Source organism: Ursus arctos, unplaced genomic scaffold (genome assembly GCF_023065955.2).
Source record: "Ursus arctos isolate Adak ecotype North America unplaced genomic scaffold, UrsArc2.0 scaffold_8, whole genome shotgun sequence".
Classification (NCBI taxonomy): domain Eukaryota; kingdom Metazoa; phylum Chordata; class Mammalia; order Carnivora; family Ursidae; genus Ursus; species Ursus arctos.
In genome coordinates this window covers 65,215,746-65,231,648 of record NW_026623100.1, presented here as the reverse complement: position 1 = coordinate 65,231,648, position 15,903 = coordinate 65,215,746, and the positions used below count along the sequence as shown (strand labels likewise).

Here is a 15,903-nt window from a genome sequence, read left to right as displayed (position 1 = left end):
TGGGAGTCATGTGGGGGGTCATATGGGGGAGGGAAGAGCTCAACCTCTTCTCTAGGATGAGGTCAAAGCCTGAGATACTAAGAAGGCACCATTCAAGAGTGCTCTCCAGAGATACGGAGGCAAGAACCAAGAACCAGCTAAGAGCTACAAATGGTTTCTTTCCAGAGAAGGGAAATGAGGATGACCCCAGAGGGCAACTTGACATGCATAACTTGGCATGCATAAATAACTTTGATTAAAAAAAAAAACTTAAATAAAAAAATACATTCCCATCCTTGCCCCTGCTACTCTGGTAATTTCTCGAAAGCCTGAATAAGCATGAGGACTCTTGATTTGCTGAAAGCCTTGGGAGTGGGTTCTTCACAAGCTATTCTAAGCAGCTAGGCCCAGCCTACAGCAGGCATCAGAAAGGTTCAGAAACATTGGGGGCAGGTAGAAAGCAAGGATGTGGAGCTGAACGTTCTGGAGCCATACCCACAGAGCTTCCTGGTACCTCAGGCAGGTTCCCTAACCTCTCTGTGCTTACAGAGCTGATGCTGGGGGGAAGTGTAGTAGAGGCCAGGCTGTGCACAGACCACCTGCCCACGGGAATCCCAGAGGGGGAGGGGGGGAAGACCAGAGCAGCCTCCATCCTACTGGCTCTGAGACCTCGAGATTTCCCCAGGTCCTACCACCGCCGTCCTGGGCCCAGAAACCAGAAACCCAGGTCACACTGTGCCACTACTCATCCAAGTTTTACAGAAAGCAAGGTCATTATTTACAAGAACAGAAACATTGAGCTAATTCGCTTTTAAATACACCAAAGAAAGCCGCAAAGAGAAAACAGGAACTTCTGAGTGAAAGAGGACCACTGTGTCCCCGTCATCAGGTTTTTCCCACTGCCCTCTGCTACCCAGGCCATTCTTCTGCCTTGTTCTCTGCTGACGAGCAGACCCTTCCCAATATTAACCCACCCATTTTTCCACCAGTGAATCCAAGTTAAGAAAACAGGACTTTCTTCCCAGACCACTCAAACGCCTGAGCCAAGTTATAGCCGTACCCGGAGCTCCCTGGGGCCCAATTCTCACAGCCTTTTCCAGAGATGTGTTCTGGGCAGTGTGAGTCACACAGCTCCCATCACTGGGCCCGCAGAGGACACAACAGGGACACTCAGGCCCCCACCCCCCAGGAAGCCTCTCCTTGCTCATTTTGGGAAGCAAGCTTCCCCCTTCGACCAAGATTGGAAAGACACGGAGGGAAATTTAGTCCTAGATCTAAATCCCCAAAAGCTAGTCTGAGGACCAGTGCTGGTCAGTGACAAAGTGCTTAATGACCGGTAGCAAAAGTAGAAAAATAAGGACAAGAAGAGATGTGTGTGGAAAGAACCGCTCTTATGCCTGGGATTAGATCCTTCTCATATATTTGCTCTAAAATGAACATTTTTTAAAAATGAAATGATGGTGATTGTGGATCACATAGTTTTTAAATGTCCTTACTTGGCAAAATTAGAAAGTTGGCATCTCTAGCTAGTTCTTCCTCAAAAAAAGGGAAAAAAAATTTTTTAAAAATTTTATTGGACCACAAAAAGTCCGAAGTCTGGGACATACCATGCTGACACAACAGAGAGTAAGAACGAGTCCCAGAGCCAGAACCACAGGCTCGGGCCATGAAGAGGGGACCAAGCACGGGGTTCAGCCTCTTGTTCATACCTAAGTGTAACCAGCTAAATGCTTGTCGGGTGCTTCGCTTGTCGGTGACAGGGAGCTCAGGCCCTCCGCACACAGCTCTGCGGATTAGAAAGTGCTTCCTCATACTGTCGAGAAACCTGCGTCCTTGGGCCCAGGGCTATACCTGGGAGCACCTAGAACCAGGCCTCACACCTGCAGGAAAACAGGCTCCACGCAGCACCCCTCCCACCCCGTCTTCTTTGCCTGGGGTCTATTTGCTTCCTCCCACCCCGAATCATTCCTCTTGTGAAGTGACTTGCCTGAGATCACATGGCAGACAAGTGAGTTCTAACCCAGCCCTTCTGCTCCTGGCCCAGTGTCCTGTCCCCTCGTTCTCTTGATGTGGCAGTGGCTCAGTGTCCTAAATTCATGAGATGGTTCTGGCTGTTCAGAACCAGTTGGAAAAGGAACAAAGAAACCAAAAGGGGAAGGCAAAAAAAAAAAAAAAAAAAAGCAATGTACCAAAAAAAGTCAATGTGATCCCAATAAACACTTAATAAACACTTAAATATCTGCTTAGAAAAAATTGAGGGAAATAAGGCAAGTTGGTCCTCATGATCATGCTTTGAGGTGGGCTACCTGACGGTTTTCATTATATTTTTGCTTTTCTGTGTTTTCCTACAATGATCTGGTTTTCAGTTGTACAATAGAGTTGGATAATGGCCATTTAGAAGGATGAAATAAGTAAAATTAAGAGTAGGCTGTCCCAAGACCCCGTCTCCCTTCCCAGCCACTGTCCAGGGAAGGGCTTGGGCGTCCAGCGCTCCAGAGGTGGCCCGGGCCGGTGCTCCCTGTGGGCTGGGGCTGCCCGCACCCCCTCCAGAGTCCTCCTGCCACAGCGCTGGTGCGGAGGCCGGTGGCTCGTCCCTGCACTTGCCGTCGCACAGCGCGGGACAGACACACTGCTTCACAGACAGGGACTCAGGCTTAGAGGCAGAGGTCACAGGTGGAGTGAAGGACCGGGGCCCTGACCCAGCGCTCTGATGCTAGTCCAGGGCTTGCTCCTCGGGGGCTCAGAACAGAGACCCCAGGCCTGACTAGGGTGCTCTGGGGCCGTGTGGAGTGCTGGCCCACGTGTCTCCCAGCACCCTCCACGCCAGCCCTCCAGGGCGGGTCTCTGTCACGTTCTCCCCTTGAGCCCCCAGGGCACCTCGCAGACCCAGGCACACCGTCAGCACCAAGCCAACCCCTGATCAGAGGTGGAGGCCCCGGTTAGAAGTGGGGTCAGAGCCGGGTCAGGCTCTGCGGTCACAGGGTCTGAGCAAGGTGTTTCCCTCTCCGGGCTTCATTTTTCAGAGAGGCCACATGGCCCAAGTTGAATGCGTGCCCCTTCACCTGTGCAATCTCTCCCCGAGGACCGTCTCCCCCCCCCCACCCCCGCCCCAGAGCCCGTAGACGTCTTCCAAGAGGTGCCCACAGCTCTCAGGCCCATCGTGTTCCAGACAGGAGCCTCTCATTGCACAATGACAAATTTAAACCATTATTCCTCTGAGATCAGAACGAAACATCGGGAAGGCTGACACCACCATGATTTGTTAACCTGACATCGCCTCTCTGTGCCCTGTACACATTTTAATTAAAAATCGTAGAAGTGATTGGGGAGCCCTTTTATGGTACACCTCCAGGCTCTTCTAGGTGCTTTGGGGGAAGGGCAGGGCCTTTTACAGCAGGAACAGAAAACTCAAGATGGTCCTTAAAAGTTGGGAGTGGGGCCACGGACGGCTCGTGTCAGCACAGCCTGTGGAGTGCAGGGAGCCTTGGGGAGCACATGGAAACAAGTCCCAGCCACCCCCACCATTCCCCCCATTTCATAGGTGGGAAGACTGAGACGTAGGTTTGTTCAAGGGCTCTGCTCTAGCAAGGGCAGGGTGTGTGTATATGTATGTATCCGGGGTATATGGGTTATGAGATTTGGCCCAGGAAAGCGGGGAAATCCAGGAGAAGATATGAAGGTTTGGTCCACCTCTCTCATCTATCAGGCGCCAGGTCAGAGAGGATTGGCTCAATTGAGGGGGAGAGGATACGGGTGACAAGGACAGAAATGCATGTGTTCTTCTTTCCTGTAGTCACATCTGGACATGGAAGGAGGCAGGCTGGGATGAGAGTCCCTGGGCTCCGAGGCCTACTCCTGGCTTCTCAGGGAAGAAACTGAGAAGATTCTCAGTCCTTCTAGAAAACCCCTAGTCCACTGAGGCAGCCTGAGCAGAAAAGGGCTGAGGAGGGGTCTGGGCGGACAGACTGGGGTGGCACCCTGGCTTCCCCAAGGCCCAAATGGTTGTGCAGGGGATCCCCACCTTCCCACTTATCTGGCTTGGGGCATAAAGGAGAGCAGAGAGCGCTAGCCGGTGCAGGGTCCTCTGGATGGGGAGTTTGGGTAAATGGTCAGCAGGAAGCTGGCGGTGGGCCATAAGCTGAGGCTCAAAGGGAATCACAGGCGGGCCCTGAAGGACCAGCCAGCAGGGCCAGTGGGAGCCTCAGCGAGGCCTGCCCCTTCCTCCATGAGACCCAGAGCAAGTCCCGTTGTCTCCATACACTTCAGCCCCTCACCTGAGAAATGGTGCAGTGACGCCTGTCCTGCCTCCGGGACTGATGCAAGGATAGAGGGAGGCCAGACCTGAGGGGGTCCTGAGTGCTGGGAAACCATGCCTGCTGGGCCCTACGCCGGAGAGCATGCCACCAGATGCCCCCACGGCCAGAGTGCCCACCCCCCCCGCCAGTGTCCTCGACCCCTCCATGGACCCCAGTGGCACGCCCCACCTCGCCCCCATGCTGTACTCACCCTCAGGGCTGGCAGGGAGCTGACCTGGTCTGTGGTCAGTGTTGCCTCCTTGTAGTACTTCCCAGGGGGACAGAGCTTCAGGAAGGTGTCATGGATGCTAAAAAGAGAGGCATAGTGAGCTGGGGACGGCAGACCACGCGCCCCTCTCCTGCTGGCCTATCTGGAGGAAAGGGACTTACGATTGAGTGACATAGTAAAGGCAGTTAGACATCCTTGTTCTAGAAACATCCTTGAGGACTCCAGTGTGCCCAGCCCACAGTGGGGGGTGTGTGTGCAAAGATGAGGCAGACATGAGGAAAGGTACACGAGTGTGCTTTATAGCGTGAGATACACTCCACAAGTATTAGTTCTAGAATGTCAGAGCTGGAAGGGACATCCGTGGTCACTCAGTCCAGTCCCTCCCTTACAGATGGACGAGCCAGCAGGCCCTTGCGGAAGCCAGCGTGCCACCCAGGCCATCTGCCCAGCCCCGCCCTTGGCCCAGAGAAAAGAGGTCACACGGTGGGTGTGGCTGAGCCAGGATTAGAGCCCAGCTGCCAGCAGCCGCACAGCAGCCCTAGCCCCACAGGCTGTCTCCACAGACCGCAGGACTAAGCAACCAGCCTCATCTCCCGGAGATCAATGTCTCTACTGTAGGCCCACACTGTCCCGGCGGCTTTGCTTGTGAGGGACAGAGCAGAGGGGGAGGGGGCGGTGTGGCCGCATGGGGGGTGAGGGCAGGAGCGCCAGGCCAGGAGAGCACGAGCCCGCATCCTCCTGCCCTCCCACCCCACCCTGGTCACGGCTCCTGGGTCTTTTAGGACTGGTGACCAAGGCAGCCAGTGGAGAGGAGACACGGTGGCCTGGGACACAGGAGACCCAAACCCCAGATCCTGCACAGCTGTGTGACCTTCACTCCTCAGCCTTAAGTTTCCTCATCCGGAAAATGGGCAATAACAAGGGCCATGGTGGGGGTTTGACGCAATGGGGCTGCAGGGCCTTCCTTCAGGTGACTGTGTGCGTGTGAGTGTGTGTGTGTGTGACTGTGTGGGTGAGTGTGTGTGTGTGTGGGGGGGTAACCACAGGCTGCTGAAAAACTCTAGAGCCAGACCGACCTGAGTTCAAGTCCTGACTTTGCCACCTGGTAGCTCTGAGACCTTGAGCACCATTCTGACGCCCCCCCACCCTGGGCCTCTAATCTCCCCTCACAAATACACGAGGATTAATTGAGAGGTCAGCAGGGCACCTGCCTCTCCCGATCCCCGAGCCTCTCCAAGTCCCTGTCTGTGTTCCTGTCCTGCAGCTCAGACACCCTGTGCCCTGATTCTCAGAGCTCAGACCTAGACCTTGATGGGGGGCACCTCTAACCAGACCTGGGTCCCTGGGCCTGCCCTCTGTTCTTCCCTTTGGGTCCTTCACGCTCCAAGATCACCTTCTCCCCTTGCCTCCTTGCCTTCTCTTGTCCCCACTGTCCAACCTCTCACCTCAGCTTAGGGCCAGGAGGTGAGCACCTGCAAGCTAATTCATACTCAGGGATGCGTGACTAACAGCCCCTCACGTCGTTTGCAGGGTGTTCGGTGTCTTGACCCAGATGAATCTGGTGGAAGTGAGGGACAACTGACTCAGTGAAGAATTCAGAGGGTGATTTGACAAGTGGAGATTTGGAGGGAGAGAGGGAGCCACCCCACTGCCCCACCAGGGCCCTGATTGTGGTACATGGAGGCCCCACACCAGGATAACTCAGAGCCATGATCTGCTCCCCGTCTAGCCTCTCATGTTTTCACAGCAAACCGACTGGAAAAATGTGCTTTAGATCCCAGCCGTAGGAACGTAACAAGCACACCCGCTGTGTCTGTGCTCCGCTTCTGTTTTCCCACCTCCTGGCCAGGCCCCACTCCGATCTCTGTGCTGCATCCCACCTCTCTTGCCCTCTGGCTTCCAGATGCTTCTGGATGGCTTTGGCCCAAGGGACGCACCTGCCAGAAACTGGAAGTGGTAAGAGAGCCAGGTGGGGATTTGTCCCTCCCTCCCCCCTCCAGCGGTGGCAGGCGTTGCCCGTGCCTGCCTGAGCCCTCTACCTTCCACAGCTCCAGCTCTCGACTGGGCACCTCAGGCCTTCGGGGCAGCAGTGGCCAGTCCCTGAGCCTCCGTGAGCAGTTCCTTCCCTCAAGACCCCCAGCTGAGGGTGCTGCCTGTTTCCCCACTTCCTGCTGGAATGCTGCCAGATCAGTCAGGGGGACCCATTTGGACCAGGATCTCTGTCCCACTAGCTCTGCGGTCCAAGGTAAGCTGTTTGACCTCTCTGAGCAGAGGGACCTAGGCTCCAATCCTCACTCTGCCCAACGGGGAGATAATCCCCATCACCGCTCTGTGCTGACTCATGAAAACAGGAGCCAGAATGGTGCATGGCTCTTCGTGAAGGACAGACTCCGTCAGCCTCATCAGCCTTGTGAGGGGCCCTGGACTGTCACCAGAGACTGCTCTGACAAGTCTGGGAGGGAGCCGGAAAGCGGGGGACGGGATAGGTGAGGGGAAACGTTCTCCAGGCAAGGATGAGGGGCACTGAAGAGCAGAGAGGAGGAAAGGCAGGCCATCATCCCTGGAGGGGCCAGTGGCCCATGAGGGGAGGGGGAGGCAGGAGGGGCGGCTGAAGCGGCTGGCTCCAGGCAAAAGGACTATTTGATCACTGTCATCGTTAGAATTGCTGGCCTGAGGAGAGAAAAAGCAGACTGACTTTCAGTAAGTTGCACTAATTTTCAAGACTTCTCGGAGGCCCTGTGCCGTGATGGCCAGCGCCCAGAACAGACTGCTCCCCGGGCCGCACCCGGCTTCCCCACCGGGAGTGCCTGTCGCGAGCTGTCAACGCTCGTGGACATTTTTCACGTAACCTGCATGACAGGAAGGAGCCATTCTCTCTCCTTCTCGGATGAAACTGAGGCTCAAGGAGGTCAAATAACTTGCTTAAGGTCACACCCTGGTGCGTGTTAAATCCAGAGCTGCAGACACCGAAGCTCTTTTCCCCGGAGTCCGGAGAAGGGGGCTGTCAGAAGCACTGCTGGGGGAAAGGGGTGACTGCCACGGCCACCCCCTCCTCTCATTTACCAAATCTCTGGGCTGGGTGCGTGCAAGCACGTTTTCTCCTTGATTTTTCCAACATTCCTGTGGGACAGGTGCAGGAGTGATCATTTCTAAAGAAAGGTAAACTGAGGCTCAGGGAGTTTAAGGGGTGTGCCCAAAGTCATACAGCTTGAGAGAGAGTTGAGTCGAACCCCACACCCGGCTCTTCTGGCTCTGCTGCCCACCCCTAAAGGATCTGCCCCCCCCCACCCCCCAGGTGCGAGTCTCTCGGCCCCGCCCCCCTGGAGAGCTTTCTGGGGAGGGGTGCTGTGGGGAGGGCCTTGCCCGGATTTCATGCCTTCCCAGGACGCCGAGTGGGTGGGCTGCCCGCAGATGAATCGTGGCTGCATCTCGGCTGCCACAAAATGTTCTCGTCCTCCAAATATGGATCAGCCAGCTCTAAATGGAACTCTGAATTAATCACTAATGGACTCAAGAGTCAAAGCCATTTGAAAAACTCACACATTCAGCCTGCCAGAAATCAAGGAGCCTGTGCTGTGGCTCCCTCCCAGACGCAGGGAGGGGCTGTCTGCGGGCTCAGAGGCCCGAGACAGGGGAGACCAGCCCCACAGCTCACACTCTGTGGGACCTTGGACCTGCCACAGCCCCTCTTGTGCCTGGTTCCCTTCTGTAAAATGAGAGACTTAGTGACCCCCACCACCACTGCCTCCGGTTCAGGCCTCTTCCGGCTCTTTCTGTACCTTTCTCTGCACCCTTGCCTCAGAGGCCCTATTTAGTGATGTTCAGCTGGGTCCCACGTTAGAAACATGTGGGGGGCTGGTGAAAGCACCCGTACCCACCCCTAGAGACTCTCATTCAAGGCCAGGGTGGGGGCCAGGACCTCTACGTTCCATGAGCTTTCATGTTCCTCTCTTGCAAGCAGGGCTAAGAACACAGCCACCACGCCAGCCTCCATTTCTCCTCCTTTCTTCCGGCTCCGCTCCCTGGGCCATGGGGTCAGTAGTCCTTTGCCCTACAGGACGGCCTGCAGGCATTTTATAAATAGCCCTATCTTTAGCCTGAAAAGGTGGCTTTTATGATCTGCTCCTTTCAAGCTGTGTGGCTTGGGCAAACCGCTTCATTTCTCTGAGCCAGTTTCCTCATTTGCAGAAAAAGATAATAAAAGCATGAAAATAACAGCTAGCCCCTAGTCAGCATGGACCCACGTGCCCGGTGCTGCTCTGACCCCTGACATGCATTTGATCATTTAATTGTCCTAATAACAACCATGTGAGGTTAGGGTCCAGGACTTTCATATCAGGCTCTTTATAAGTGTGGGAATGGGCCCAGCAAAGAAACTCACCCACAGTCACACAGCTAGAAGGGGCAGAACTGAGCCTCCAACCCAGCCCTTTGGCTTCCGGGAAGCCAGCCCGTAACCACGCTGCCTGTTGACCCTCTGGTGCTCCGGGAGAGCCAGGCACTAACAGCCAGGACGAGGCCCGGAAGCCGGGAAGTGTTGGGACCTCAGGGGTGCTAAGAGGAACGAGTGGCCCTCATGGCCGGGTCAGCCTATGCGGGGCTAGGGGCAGAGCTTTAGTCTCCCCGAGCAGACCCACGCGCAGCCCCTGACCGTGACAGGAGTAGGCCCTGAGCGACGCCGAGCAGTCCAGATGGCTCGGACTGAGTCAGACCGACTTGGGCTCCAACCCTGGAGGTCTAAAGGAAGCCACAGGTGCCCTCCTGGGGTCTGGGCCCAGACTCGGAGTCTGCGGTCACGGCTGAAAACAAGGACCTGGAAGGGCCTGTGCGCTGAGCCCAAAGGGACATCTGGAAGTCAGGGACTTCTCGGGGAGAAGCTGACTTGGAGCTGAGACCGAAAGGGACAGCTGTGAAAGAAAATCCCCACCGGCTAGAAATTGAGGGTGGACAGACCCCTTCCTGGAGAGCCCAGCCGAGGCAGCCGGGACTGGGATGGGGCTGCCCCGAGACTCGAGTGTGTCACATGTGGTCTGCCCCTCCCGCTGTGTGCATCGGTCATCTGCAGATCTGGTGACCAGGCCTTTGTGTCCTCTGCACGGCACTGATACGAAGGTGGGAAAGTGTTAGATGAGGGCAGAGCCACCCTCGTCCAGAGGTTACTTGTGTCTGTCTGTCTCTTGGATCCTGTTTTCAGCTGGACGGATCTCTCTAGCGGCACCGTCATCCAGGCTCTATGTCTTTGTCACATTAATAGGAAAATCACCCCATGTCTTCAGAGGCCACATAGGACAATTGTCCAAAAGTGACTGGGGTTTAGTCTAGCCCCGCTGGGCCACTTTCTCCCTCAGCCACTGCACGTGCCACTGGGTGTGCATTTCAGCACTGACCCTTCACCTTGCAGACCACACAGCCACGCTGACGTTGACGTGGGCACAACCCCAGGCCCCCTGTAAGAAGCTAACCTATGATCAGCGTGCATGTGTGTGTCCTTCCACAGATGCGTCGTGTGTGTGTGTGTGTGTGTGTATAGAGCCTTTTGTTTTACGAAAACGGAAACATCCTGGGTATACCAGTCTCGCTTACCAAAATAACACCGTTTACTTACTCCTGCTAACGGAGCACATCCTCCATTACCCCAGACAAGATGTATAAGAGGTCATTTTTTAAAATAATTTCCATGTCAAAAAAATCATTACTTTCCTTTCACTCTTGATTACTAGTTTAACTATGACTTCATTCTAGATTGGAATTTTTTCCTTATAATTTTGAAGGTCTTTAGCCACTGTCTTCCGAGTCCCAAACCATTCTGATTCCTGGCCCTCTGTATGTCTCTTGTTTTTGTTTTTGTTTTCTCCATGGAAGCTTTTCACATCTTCTCATTATCTCCGCTGTTCTGAAATGTTATGATGATGTGATTTAATGCAGGGTTTTAAATGTTCTCTTCAAATATCTGGTGTCCCTCAGCTTCCAATTCATACCTAACAAGTGAGACTCACAAAAGCCGGCCAGGAGCCCATCCCTGCCTGTCCCTGGGCCTGGGGGTCCTGAGGCAAGAGCCTGTCTGCTCGCCTCTGTCCACCTGAGCGCCTGCCTTCTGCTGGGCCAGGGAAGGGGTGCCGAGTGGACGGCAGGGCAAGAGAAGGAATCACATAAGATTTTCACTCCCCCTTTCTAGACCCGGACGAAGCACTCACACACTGTGCCATTCATGCCCTCTGCGATCCCATGAGGAGGGTGTCTGCAGCCCTTCACTGCAATACGCTTGTCTTTGGTCCAGAGCCTTCCCTGCGGGATGGTAACCTGATGACGACGGGCACTGCGGGCTGCTCCCTGTTATGCTCCCAGGGCCCTCACAGTGTCTAACACATGGCAGACTCTGCAGAGAAGCTTGGAGAGGGAGCCAGGGCTTAGAGCAGACCCAAGTTTACCCAGCCAGGCTCCAGACCTGTTTCCTAAGTCCTTTCTTCCTTCTCCCCAAGACCCCAAAGGCCCCATCCACTTCTGTGATTCTGTGAAGAAATCCTGCCTTGGAGCCCGTAGTGGCTTAATGGCCTGAGGTTTCACTCAGCTGCAGTTGGGCCCTGGAACCCTGGCATTGGCCTCTCCTGGCTGGGGTCTGTCTCTGCCTGCTGGTCTCATCACCAGGGTTCTGCAGTGCTGAGCGGGGCCCACACCCAGGGACCAGCATGAGACTGTACCAGGATGAGAGCTCAGGTCAAGGGGAGGGAAAGGGACCCCTCAACTCACCGCAGGATCTCATTTCTGGTCAGGAAGGTCAGGGCCTACAACAAACCACAGAGAGGTGACCTATCCACTCTATCCAGTCCTGCCCTGGCCCCCTGGGGAGTCGGGAGTTTCAGGGACCTGGGGAGGAGAAGCCCATTCTCCTATCCTACAGCCGGCAAAATGGAAGTACCCCAGCCCTCAGGGCCCCAGTGGTGGCAGACAAGGAACCCCAGGCTCCAACAGCCTTGGAAAGCAGCATGCTGCCACAGACCTGGAGGGAGGGTTGAAGTCAAGACTACAACCCTGGGCTCTGGAGCCGGAGACAAATGGGGGAGGAGGCCTCGGAGGACTGGTCTACCTTCCATGGATGCAGGTTTAGCAAGGGCAACAGCTATGGCTACCCGGCCTAGGAAACTCTCCCATCGCAGGCAAGAGTTTCCCCGCTCATCCCACCTGCCTCCGGAAGCTCGCCCCAGCTCTGCCCAGGACATCCTGCCTCATCAACCCACCTGGTATTCTTCCAAGTCCTCCCAGTGCATCTGGTGCCTCAAACATTGCCCCATGCCAGCCCCAGCCCTCTCTCTGCCTGCTGTAGCAGCTTGGCCCCAAGGGCTCCGCAGGTGAGGTGACCAGGTGAGCCAGTTGCCATGGTGACCTACATTCCACCTTCTGCCCATTCCACTTGCGCCTCTGAGTGGGCAACGAAGCAGATTCTTTCGGTTCCCCAGGCTAATAGACATCATCCCCTAAGCACAAACAACAACCAGAAAGGCAACCCAACAGCAGGGTTGAGAGGCATACTGTTGGCTCAAAAGTCACCCTGGCTGGGTTCAAACCCCAGATCTGCCGCATGCTGACATGTTGACCTTGGGCAAGCTATTCAAGCTCTCTGGATCTTCATTTCCTCACCTGTAAAATGAAGGTGATAGTTGCGGGATTGCTGTGAGGATTACTTGGGTGATACAAGTATCAGTGTTGGCACATTATAGGTGCTCTGAAAAGTTAGCTATTCGAACCACATCTCAAATACTGCGCCAGGTGTGGGGACACAGTGATGAATAAGCATAGACTCTGACCTCAAGAAGGGACCAAAAGAGCACAGAAAAGGGCGTTCCACCCCATCGGCCAGGGTCCCTGCAGGAACAGAGGACACACTCAAATCAGGATAACTTGAAGAAGGTCTAATAACCCAGAATGGCAGGGTCAGGGTGTGGGGAAACCACCCAGGAGAGCAGAAGCCAGGCCAGTAACCACAGAGCTGCTACCAGTCCTGGCCCAACGCACATGGACTAAATACCCCAGCATCACTCTCTCGTCTTCTCTGCGCTCCTGGGAGGACAAGGAGCAAGGTAGAGAGTGAATCTGGAAAGATGGAGAAGTCCAGCACAAGCCATCAATGCTATAGGCCAGGAGGGTCCTCCCCAAGCCATGTCCCCTGTCCCTGCCTCCGGGATGGTCTGCACGTCTGTCCTCACACTCTCCTAGGTAACGTCCCAGGGGCTTTCTGATAGAGAGATTTTGTATCTTTGGAAATGCAACTGCTCATTTTTCTTCATCTGTCCTCCACAGAGACAGAGCCTGCCGGAAGAAACCCAGGAACCCTCCGTCCTTGATTTACTTGGGGACACAGATGGGGTAGCTACAGTGTGCCAAGTACTTGGCTTGACCCTGGGGGAGATGAGTGAGCTGAATGAATGGTGTCAGTCCTCAAGAAATGGATATGCGCCACACACACACACACACACACACCCAAGGGAGATTGAGCAGATGTCAACAGAGAGATAATAGTACAGCATTATGGGTATTTATAAGTGGATACACTTCTGGGCAGGAAGTCTTCGTGGAGGCGGTAGCATTTATGGTTGTTACAATGTCATGGGTAAGAACATAGGCAGGCTGCGTCAACTTGGGCAAGTCATGAAACTGTTCTAAGCCTCAGTTTCCTCATCTGTAAAATGGGAACAATAAATCCCCACTTTATAGAATTATTGCAAGGATACAATTAAATGATAAATATATAAAACTCTTCCTTAGCAAGGTACCTGCCACATAATGAGTGCTCAGTAAAGGGTAAATAATATCACTTCTAAAAGTTGGGCCTGGGGAAAAAGATAGGATTTTTTTGCAGGCAATTTCCATAATTAAATCCCTCAAAGGTAAGCCCTTTGAGCTCCTACTCTCATTGACTCGAGCAGCCTCTCTCTGCAGGTGTGTGTGGGGTGGGCCGGGGCTGGCTCCTTCACCCTGGGGGAGGCGGACACGGGTGTGGTCCAGCCATGCTGTGGGGTCACTCAGTTGGCCGGCAGGCAAGCAGGGATCCGCATTGCGGGGCGGGAGGCAGGCGAGCCGCACCATCACACCCTGGAAGGCTGCTTCCTTCTGGAGCCTGGCTCCGCCCTCTGAGAGAGCAAGGTGCAAGTGTCAAGCGTGGCACTGGCTGGTGTGTCCTTTAACACCTGGTTGATACTTGCTAAAAGGAGAAAAACAAACTGGAGAACAGCCCTGCAGCTCAGAGCTTTTAGCTACTTATTCGACAACTATTTATCGGCTCAGCCGTGGAGATCGTGGATAGGACAGGCCCTGCCCGCGCGGCACCGGACACGCCGAGGAAAAACACCGTCCCCTAGATAGTGATGAGCACCGGGGAGACATAAAGCAAGGATGGGGGGGGTGGAGAGGCCCCCCAGGGAGGACCCTCTGAGCAGATGCCTGAGTGACAGGGAGAGGTGAGCCAGCCCAGAGCGGTTTCCGGGCCTAGGAGTCATGGCCTCCAGCTAGAAATAAAGAACACTTTGGTTTTTGTTCTATTTGTTTACATGGTCCATTCCAGTTTAAAATGATGCAGGTTTGCCGTGTATAACTATGATATAAAGTTTCCTTTATAAATATATTTAATTAAAAGAAATAAGAAACCACTTAAAGGAAAATATTGAATAAATAATCATAGAGGTGGCAAAAGAACATACCAGAAATCACAAAGGTCTTTCTTTCTGTGTCTGTCTGTCTGTCTGTCTCTCTCTCTCACACACACACACACCTAACCAACATTTGCAAACTCTGCTACCCTCCTCTCTCCCTTACTTCTCACCCCCCAAGGCCTCCCTAAAATGCTGTGCCCCCTCACCCCCCTCGCAGGCTCTGCCATTTCTTCCTAGAGAGGATTTTCGCTGGTTCCTACAAATAATAACAGAAACAATAATATCACCTTGCATATCCCTCTGTAAGTTCCAAAGGCTTTCCTATGTACCATCTCATTTGCCCAAGAAATAAAAGCCTATGATCCTTAAAAAAAAAAAGGAAGAAAATTCCCCCAAACTGATCCGGCCTTCAGTACACTAACCAACCAGCATCGCCTCCCATCTCCAGCCTGTTGAATCTCAGACTCCAACAGAGGTTTTGAAAGGGGTGTGATTGAACAGAGAGCAGGCCCAGGCCTGCCCAGGCAGTTCTGTGTCCTTCCTCTCCAAGGTCTGCCCCTGCATGAAGCCTCTGAACCCTCCGTGGGGAACGGAATGCATTCTTTGCAAAATTTCTGTCACCTTGCAGTGAACTCTGCAGACTGTTAAAACAGCAACCCCTGGTCTGACCTTGATTCAGATGCTTCTTAAAATCCAAAAGGGGCCGAAAAGGAACCTGAATTCAGAATATATAAAGAACTCTTTCAACTCAACAATAAAAAGACAAATAACCAACTAAAAAATGGGCCAAGGATCTGAATAGATATTTCTCCGTAGAAGATATACACATGGCCAACGAAGGCATGAAAAGATGCTCAACGTTCTCAGCCCTCAGGGCGACGCAAATAAAACCACCTTGAGACACCCCGCCCGCCCACTGGGGTGGCCCACACCGAAAGGCATGAAGTGTCGGGAAGGATGTGGAGAAACTGGAAGCCTCATACCCTGCTGGTGGGAACGTTAATGGTAACGGTACAGCCACAGTGGGAAAGAGCTGGACGCAGCCTCAAACTGCTAAGCAGCGTTACCATGTGACCAGCGATTCCACTCTGGGCTCTGTACTCAAGAGAAATAAAAACATTTGTCCACATAAAAACTTGTCCATGAACGTTCTTAGTAGCTTTCTTCATCACCGTCAAAAAGTGGAGACAGCCCAAATGTTCATCAGCCGCCGAATGTATAGCTGAAATGCGGCATATCCGTACAATGGAGCATTAACTGGCAATAAAAAGAAATGAAGTATTGATGGTACAACATGAATGAAGCTTAACAACATCCCGCTGAATGAGGGAAGCTAGTCACCGGAGGCACATAGCGTATGATTCCATTTACATGAAATGTCCAGAGTAGATAAATCCATAGATGCAGAAAGCAGATTAGTGAGACTGGGGTGGGATGCAGTTTACTGCTAATGAGTATGGGGTTTCTTTTTGGGGTGGTGAAAATATTCTAAAATTATATAGTGGTGATGTTTGTACAACTCTGTGAATAGAGTAAGAAATACTGAGTTGCTCACTTTTAAGACTGAACTATGGGGCGTGTCCATTATATCTTAATAAACCAGTTATTAAAAACAATTTCAAGGAGTGTTTATGTCCTAACCTAGCGACCGGCGCATAGCAGGCCCTCCGTAAATATTATTCGAAGAGCATGCAAATGAGATTCTATTTTGAAATAGTTTCAGATCTATTTTTTCAGCCTTCAGTGAGTCTTAGAG

The 15,903-nt window shown here is 53.3% G+C and overlaps 1 protein-coding gene across 1 annotated transcript in view; it reads right to left on the bottom strand.

Annotated features, from left to right (window-relative positions):
- Positions 1–4,850, bottom strand: part of CIB4 (calcium and integrin binding family member 4) — a 39,831-nt gene extending 34,981 nt beyond the window's left edge. Inside the window, exons 1-2 of the mRNA XM_057309131.1 lie at positions 4,665–4,850; positions 4,486–4,582 (exon numbers count right to left, since the gene is read on the bottom strand). Of these exons, the coding sequence (XP_057165114.1) occupies positions 4,486–4,582; positions 4,665–4,777 (210 nt within the window). The 5' untranslated portion in view covers positions 4,778–4,850. The remainder of the gene's footprint in view (positions 1–4,485; positions 4,583–4,664) is intronic.
- Positions 4,851–15,903: the final 11,053 nt, after the last annotated feature.